General features: G+C 41.0%; 1 protein-coding gene across 4 annotated transcripts in view; it reads right to left on the bottom strand.

The window, feature by feature from the left end:
• Nucleotides 1-4,060: 4,060 nt before the first annotated feature.
• The window catches only part of LOC110510388 (uncharacterized), a 47,155-nt gene continuing 42,136 nt past the window's right edge, over nucleotides 4,061-9,079 (bottom strand). For all 4 annotated transcript variants that reach the window (XM_090195104.1, XM_090195105.1, XM_090195106.1 and 1 more), the window contains 2 exons: nucleotides 8,080-8,106; nucleotides 4,061-6,629 (listed from right to left, as the gene is read on the bottom strand). In XM_090195104.1, coding sequence (XP_090051230.1) covers nucleotides 6,313-6,629; nucleotides 8,080-8,106 — 344 coding nt within the window. In that variant the 3' untranslated portion in view covers nucleotides 4,061-6,312. The remainder of the gene's footprint in view (nucleotides 6,630-8,079; nucleotides 8,107-9,079) is intronic.

The following is a 9,079-nucleotide window of genomic DNA, read 5'->3' as shown; positions in this document are numbered from 1 at the left end:
ATGATTGGCTGCCGTTTGACTAATACAAATTATCTCATAATGTAGGTGTCCTAACCCCACTTTATCTGTGAGCTGTTGACGAGAGCGCACTTGCCAAGACCAGAGTGGGAACATTTGTTATTTAACGCAACAGTTGTTGTGACAAAATCATCAGTAGAGCTGAAAATGTTATGGAAACCCATTTAACTTAGATTTTCCATTCAGTACATGGGAATTTATTTTTATGTGCACTACGCCAAGTTATTTATATGTGCACTACGTCACCAGGCACAGCATTTTATCCGCAATAGAGCTCGCCAGCTTGTAGTCCAAAAACCGGGAAATGAGTTACCTCTAGTTCTTTCAACCATCCCTACGGGGAATGAATAGAGTTTTTGGGATAAAACCCCCAAATAAGCCCGAGGTTAACGCAGGTTTTGGAGATCTTATACGTTTTGTTCTATGAGATAATATCAGTCAGTCAACATGAACTTTATGAATTATGACGCCTTTATGCTTTATGTGTTTTTTGTTATTACATAAATGTCCACACATTGACAAAAAGTGACATTAGCTGATAAAGACTGTGTTTACCGCAGGCTTATAGGAGAGGCTGGGGAGCTCACCTTGGGAACCGCCTATGTCAAGCAACATGGAGGGCAGTGTTGCGATGAGATTATATCAAGCAAATTTGCTGATAGACAAAGCAACTCATAGCATGGTTTCACAAATGGTTTGGTTATTGTAACAGCATCAATAAAGAAGTAATGGTGGCTATATAATTTAGCTAGCTAGCCCAAATGGGATTTAGCTAGCTAGCCCAAATGGAATTTAGCTAGCTAACCCAAATGGAATTTAGCTAGCTAGATCATCTTGGACAATTTTTGTTGAAACTTTACAGGGTGAGGTCTGGGTACCTTACGTATAAACACACTGAGTGTAGAAAACATTTAAGAACACCTTCCTAATATTGAGAAGCACCCCCCTTAGAACAATGTCAATTCGTTGGGGGTATGGACTCTACAAGGTGTGGAAAGCGTTCCGCAGGGATGCTGGTCCATGTTGACTCCAATGCTTCCCACAGTTGTGTCAAATTGGCTGAATGTTCTTTGGGTGGTGGACCACTGTTGATACACATAGGAAACACCCTCTGAATGGCACACATTCACAATCCATGTCTCAAATGTCTCAAGCCTATAAAAAAAATATTATTTAACCCGTCTCCTCCCCTTCATCTACACTGTTTTAAGTTGATTTAACAAGTGCCATTGATAAGCGATCGTAGCTTTCACCTGGTCAGTCTGTCATGGAAAGAGCCGGTGTTTTGTCCACTCAGTGTATTGACTGTCAGACAACGTTCATATATCATGACCATCGATGATGTCAAGAAGTTTGTATGAATCTCATGTTTGGCGTGTCTCTTGATGTAATGACCTGACAATTAGTCTGAGTTTTGGGCAACCCTTCCCCCACGTTTGTTTCATGCTGGTGAAAAACCTAGCTAGCCAGTAACTAGCTAACACCAGACCCAGATGAAAGCGGAAACCTATAAGTATATTTGCCTTAGAAAATATATATACAGGTTCCCCCTATTCATCAAACACGTTGCTATGTAAACCACACCGTTCTGCTATGTAAACCACACCATTCTGCTATGTAAACCACACCATTCTGCTATGTAAACCACACCGTTCTGCTATGTAAACCACACCGTTCTGCCATGTAAACCACACCATTCTGCTATGTAAACCACACCGTTCTGCCATGTAAACCACACCATTCTGCTATGTAAACCACACCGTTCTGCCATGTAAACCACACCGTTCTGCTATGTAAACCACACCGTTCTGCTATGTAAACCACACTGTTCTGCTATGTAAACCACACCATTCTGACATGTAAACCACACCATTCTGCTATGTAAACCACACTGTTCTGCTACGTAAACCACACCATTCTGCCATGTAAACCACACCATTCTGCTATGTAAACCACACCATTCTGCTATGTAAACCACACCGTTCTGCTATGTAAACCACACCATTCTGCTATGTAAACCACACCGTTCTGATACGTAAACCACACCGTTCTGCTACGTAAACCACACCGTTCTGCTACGTAAACCACACCATTCTGCTACGTAAACCACACCATTCTGCTACGTGAACCACACTGTTCTGCCGTGTAAACCACACCGTTCTGCTATGTAAACCACACCATTCTGCTAAGTAAACCACACCATTCTGCTATGTAAACCACACCATTCTGCTACGTAAACCACACCATTCTGCTATGTAAACCACACCATTCTGCTATGTAAACCACACCATTCTGCTACGTAAACCACACCATTCTGCTACGTAAACCACACCATTCTGCTATGTAAACCACACCATTCTGCTACGTAAACCACACCATTCTGCTACGTAAACCACACCATTCTGCTACGTAAACCACACCATTCTGCTATTTAAACCACACCGTTCTGCTACGTAAACCACACCATTCTGCTACGTAAACCACACCGTTCTGCTACGTAAACCACACCATTCTGCTACGTCAACCACACCATTCTGCTACGTAAACCACACCATTCTGCCATGTAAACCACACCATTCTGCTATGTAAACCACTCAGTTCTGCTATGTAAACCACACCGTTCTGCTACGTAAACCACACCGTTCTGCTATGTAAACCACACCGTTCTGCTACGTAAACCACACCGTTCTGCTACGTAAACCACACCGTTCTGCTATGTAAACCACACCATTCTGCTATGTAAACCACACCATTCTGCGATGTTGGTTACAAGGCGGTAGTTATTTAAATTAGGTAAGAAAATGAGATGTTACCATTGGTGTATTCAAATTTGAGGATTTTGTGATGTCACAAAAAGCCATTAATATACCCACAGCTCCTGAATCCAAATGGTGGACAAAGGAGAGGGGACTTTATGATACAACTTTATCAATGCAGAAGCAACAGTAATTTTTCATACTTCTGATCTGATTTAATCCAAATATTGTCACATTTCATGAAAAACATGATTTTGACTGTGCAGGACCTTCAACAAAAGAAGTCACTTGATTAAGTGCCAGACCATAAAGAATATAGTAGTTACAGTTTGTGGTGCAGTTTATGAGCTAGGTTAAACTGCAGGTAGAATCAACATGGTGTCACGCCCTGACCTTAGAGAGACGTTTTATTTCTCTATTTGGTTAGGTCAGGGTGTGATGTGGGGTGGGCATTCTATGTTCCATTTTCTATGTTTTTGTATTTCTTTGTTTTGGCCGGGTATGATTCTCAATCAGGGACAGCTATCTATCGTTGTCCCTGATTGGGAACCAAACTTAGGCAGCCATTTTTCCCACCTGTGTTTGTGGGTAGTTGTCTTTGTTAGTGGCACTTTGCCCTGTAACCTTCACAGTTGTTTTTCGTTTGTTGGTGACATTATCTAATGAAAAGGAAAATGTACGCTCACCACGCTGCACCTTGGTCCACTTCTTTCGACGGCCGTGACACATGGAGCACACACAATTTATTTTACAACACAGAACCATGAGGAGAATATGAGTACTTCACAATTTAATTCCTCATATTATTATTATTGCTTATGATTTTGAGTTGATGAGACTAAGACAAGTATTTTTATTTTAAATTTAACCTTTATTTAACTAGGCAAGTCAGTTAATAAGAACAAGTTCTTATTTTCGATGACGGCCAATGAACAGTGGGTTAACTGCCTTGAACGACAGATTTTTACCTTGTCAGCTCGGGGATTCGATCTTGTAACCTTTCGGTTACTAGTCCAACCCTCTAACCACTAGGTTACCTGCCGCCCCAAAGTATAAGGTTTTGATGAGACCAGTTACCTGCAGACTTCACTTCTGTTGGTGAGGCTGTGGATTAAAAGATGGTGATCTACTATGGTGAAATAATCAATTGTATCATAATTCAATTAAATCAACAACACTACTACTACTACAGCAATACAATTATGATGACAGTTCCTAAATGTAACAGTCACCATCTCTGAAGCTCATGTCATATACAGTACCAGTCAAAGGTTTGGACACACCTACTCATTCCAGGGTTTCTTTATTTGTACTATTTTCTACATTGTAGAATAATAGTGAAGACATCAAAACAATGAAATAAAAAATATGGAATCATGTAGTAACCAAAAAAGTGTTAAACATAAAATACATTTTATATTTGAGATTCTTCAAAGTAGCAACTCTTTGCCTTGATGACAGCTTTGCACACTCTTGGCATTCCCTCAACCAGCTTCATGAGGAATGCTTTTCCAACCGTCTTGAAGGAGTTCCCACATATACTGAGCACTTGTTGGCTGCTTTTCCTTCACTCGCTAACAAAAAATGATAACCCATTTAGACAACTTCCCGATCAAAACATTTCAGTGCAATAGTGATGGTGTAAACTTGGCAGTAGAAAGATTTCTGGCTCTCACAGACCTGTAACTTCTTCTTTAAGAGGCTCCTCTGTCCTCCACTCGTTACCTGTATTAATGGCACCTGTTTGAACTTGTTATCAGTATAAAAGACACCTGTCCACAACCTCAGTCACACTCCAAACTCCACTATGGCCAAGACCAAAGAGCTGTCAAAGGACACCAGAAACAAAATTGTAGACCTGCACCAGGCTGGGAAGACTGAATCTGCAATAGGTAAGCAGCTTGGTTTGAAGAAATCAACTGTGGGAGCAATTATTAGGAAATGGAAGACATACAAGACCACTGATAATCTCCCTCGATCTGGGGCTCCACAAGATCTCACCCCGTGGGGTCAAAATGATCACAAGAACGGTGAGCAAAAATCCCAGAACCACACGGGGGGACCTAGTGAATGACCTGCAGAGAGCTGGGACCAAAGTAACAAAGCCTACCATCAGTAACACACTACGCCGCCAGGGACTCAAATCCTGCAGTGCCAGACGTGTCCCCCTGCTTAAGCCAGTACATGTCCAGTCCCGTCTGAAGTTTGCTAGAGAGCATTTGGATGATCCAGAAGAAGATTGGGAGAATGTCATATGGTCAGATGAAACCAAAATATAACTTTTTGGTAAAAACTCAACTTGTCGTGTTTGGAGGACAAAGAGTTGCATCCAAAGAACAACATACCTCCTGTGAAGCATGGGGGTGGAAACATCATGTTTTGGGGCTGTTTTTCTGCAAAGGGACCAGGACGACTGACCAGTGTAAAGGAAAGAATGAATGGGGCCATGTATCGTGAGATTTTGAGTGAAAACCTCCTTCCATCAGCAAGGGCATTGAAGATGAAATGTGGATGGGTCTTTCAGCATGACAATGATCCCAAACACACCGCCCGGGCAACGAAGGAGTGGCTTCGTAAGAAGCATTTCAAGGTCCTGGAGTGGCCTAGCCAGTCTCCAGATCTCAACCCCATAGAAAATCTTTGGAGGGAGTTGAAAGTCTGTGTTGCCCGGCAACAGCCCCAAAACATCACTGCTCTAGAGGAGATCTGTATGGAGGAATGGGCAAAAATACAAGCAACAGTGTGTGAAAACCTTGTGAAGACTTACAGAAAACGTTTGACCTCTGTCATTGCCAACAAATGGTATATAACAAAGTATTGAGATAAACTTTTGTTATTGACCAAATACTTATTTTCCACCATAATTTGCAAATAAATTCATAAAAAATCCTACAATGTGATTTTCTGGATTTGTTTTCTTCTCATTTTGTCTGTCATAGTTGAAGTGTACCTATGATGAAGGCCTCTCTCATCTTTTTAAGTGGGAGAACTTGCACAATTGGTGGCTGACTAAATACTTTTTTGCCCCACTGTATACACTATTTCTAAACAGAGATATATCTTGTGTTCAGCCAGTACAGCTGTCCAGTACGAGTCAGTTGTCTGGTAGATGTTAAGTCTCACATGTTGTTGTCTGAGACCTGTCCAAGATGATTCAACATTCACCATGTTCCAGATAGAAATTCAAAAATCTTGTTGTTTATAGCCAGTGTACCAGAGTAACACAGGTAGGTTGTCTGGTAGACAGTAGCCTCACAGTGATGTCATCTTGCCTGAGACCTGGGGCTTGTATAGTAAACTACAGGCTGATGGGAGTGCTGGTGAGAATGGTGTCCAATCACGTTACACACCAACCACCTCTGGTCAGGATGGCTCCTCCTCAAAGTGCTGCTCTCTGTCTCTGATAAATGTTTTGATATCTTCTGAGGTTGTGAGGTTGTATCCATGTCTACCTGTCTCAGACTGTCTGTCTCTTTCAGAGCATGTATTAGTATAGTGATATAATATATCCTGATGCTGTTGTATCCATGGTTACCTCTCAGACTGTCTGCTCTTCCAGGTCTTCGACCAGGCAGGGATCTACTTCCTTCAGGACCTGGTAGAAGTGTTCCTGGGCGCGAGACCCCTTCCTTACCACCATGTCCAGCAGGGCTTGGTTCTGTAGGGTCTTGGTGGATTTGCTGTCCACCTCCTCCCTCTCCTCGTGAATCAGAACTCCATGATCCTGGAGACGCAGGAATATGGGCTGTAAGAGTCCCAGGCGAGTCTCTAGAGCCATCCTGTGTCTTCTGATGAAGGCTCTACCAGGGGGGGCAGAGGGGTTGGCAGGAGGGTCTGCAGGGGAAACAGCTGAAACTGGGAGAGGGAAATTATGTATTAAAACCCTGTCTAGGATGACAAGATACTGTCTAGGATTAACTTTAGTTTGTTATTGAGATATTTATAATGGTAATTAATCTCCAGTTTGTAATTGAGGGGTTTATAATGGTGATTAATCTCTAGTTTGTTATTGAGGGGTTTATAATGGTGATGAATCTGTAGTTTGTTATTGAGAGGTTTATAATGGTGATGAATCTCTAGTTTGTTATTGAGAGGTTTATAATGGTGATGAATCTCTAGTTTGTTATTGAGAGGTTTATAATGGTGATGAATCTCTAGTTTGTTATTGAGAGGTTTATAATGGTGATGAATCTCTAGTTTGTTATTGAGAGGTTTATAATGGTGATGAATCTCTAGTTTGTTATTGAGAGGTTTATAATGGTGATGAATCTCTAGTTTGTTATTGAGAGGTTTATAATGGTGATGAATCTCTAGTTTGTTATTGAGAGGTTTATAATGGTGATGAATCTCTAGTTTGTTATTGAGAGGTTTATAATGGTGATGCATCTCTAGCTGGTTATTGAGAGGTTTATAATGGTGATGAATCTCTGGTTTGTTATTGAGAGGTTTATAATGGTGATGAATCTCTAGTTTGTTATTGAGAGGTTTATAATGGTGATGAATCTCTAGTTTGTTATTGAGAGGTTTATAATGGTGATGCATCTCTAGCTGGTTATTGAGAGGTTTATAATGGTGATGAATCTCTGGTTTGTTATTGAGAGGTTTATAATGGTGATGAATCTCTAGTTTGTTATTGAGAGGTTTATAATGGTGCTGAATCTCTAGTTTGTTATTGAGAGGTTTATAATGGTGATGAATCTCTAGTTTGTTATTGAGAGGTTTATAATGGTGATGAATCTCTAGTTTGTTATTGAGAGGTTTATAATGGTGCTGAATCTCTAGTTTGTTATTGAGAGGTTTATAATGGTGATGAATCTCTAGTTTGTTATTGAGAGGTTTATAATGGTGATGAATCTCTAGTTTGTTATTGAGAGGTTTATAATGGTGATGAATCTCTAGTTTGTTATTGAGAGGTTTATAATGATGATGAATCTCTAGTTTGTTATTGAGAGGTTTATAATGGTGATGAATCTCTAGTTTGTTATTGAGAGGTTTATAATGGTGATGAATCTCTAGTTTGTTATTGAGAGGTTTATAATGGTGATGAATCTCTAGTTTGTTATTGAGAGGTTTATAATGGTGATGCATCTCTAGCTGGTTATTGAGAGGTTTATAATGGTGATGAATCTCTGGTTTGTTATTGAGAGGTTTATAATGGTGATGAATCTCTAGCTGGTTATTGAGAGGTTTATAATGGTGATGAATCTCTAGTTTGTTATTGAGAGGTTTATAATGGTGGTAAATCTCTAGTTTGTTATTGAGAGGTTTATAATGGTGGTGAATGTCAGTGGAAGATCAACAGTACCTGTAGAGGGGACATCTGTTGGTGATTCTGAGGATGAAAAGAGATGTTTTACTATCTGATAAAGGTATGTTCATTATAACCAAACATAATCATATGATTTAATATATATGTTTTAATTCAGGGCTCTTCTGTAAAAGAGACCTTGGCCTCAGTATGATAAAATAAAGGTAAAAAACAACAAAAAAATGACTACTACCACCACCACCACCACTACTACTATCACCACCACTACTACTATCACCACCACCACCACTACTATCACCACCACCACTACTATAACCACCACCACTACTATCACCACCACCACCACTACTATCACCACCACCACTACTACTATCACCACCACCACTACTACTATCACCACCACCACCACTACTATCACCACCACCACCACCACCACCACTACTACTATCACCACCACCATCACCACTACTATCACCACCACCACCACTACTACTATCACCACCACTACTATCACCACCACCACCACTACTACTATCACCACCACCACCACTACTACTATCACCACCACCACCACTACTATCACCACCACTACTACTATCACCACCACCACCACCACCACTACTACTATCACCACCACCACCACCACTACTATCACCACCACCACCACTACTACTATCACCACCACCACTACTACTACTACTATCACCACCACCACCACTACTACTATCACCACCACCACCACTACTACTATCACCACTATCACCACCACCACCACTACTACTATCACCACCACCACCACTACTACTATCACCACCACTACTACTACTATCACCACCACCACCACTACTACTATCACCACCACCACTACTACTACTATCACCACCACCACTACTACTACTATCACCACCACCACTACTACTATCACCACCACCACTACTACTACTATCACCACCACCACTACTACTATCACCACCACCACCACTACTACTATCACCACCACCACCACTACTACTATCACCACCACTACTACTACTAT

Source organism: Oncorhynchus mykiss, chromosome 13, assembly GCF_057628025.1.
Source record: "Oncorhynchus mykiss isolate SJ-2025 chromosome 13, ASM5762802v1, whole genome shotgun sequence".
Lineage (NCBI taxonomy): Eukaryota > Metazoa > Chordata > Actinopteri > Salmoniformes > Salmonidae > Oncorhynchus > Oncorhynchus mykiss.
This window is presented reverse-complemented; position numbering and strand designations above follow the sequence as displayed.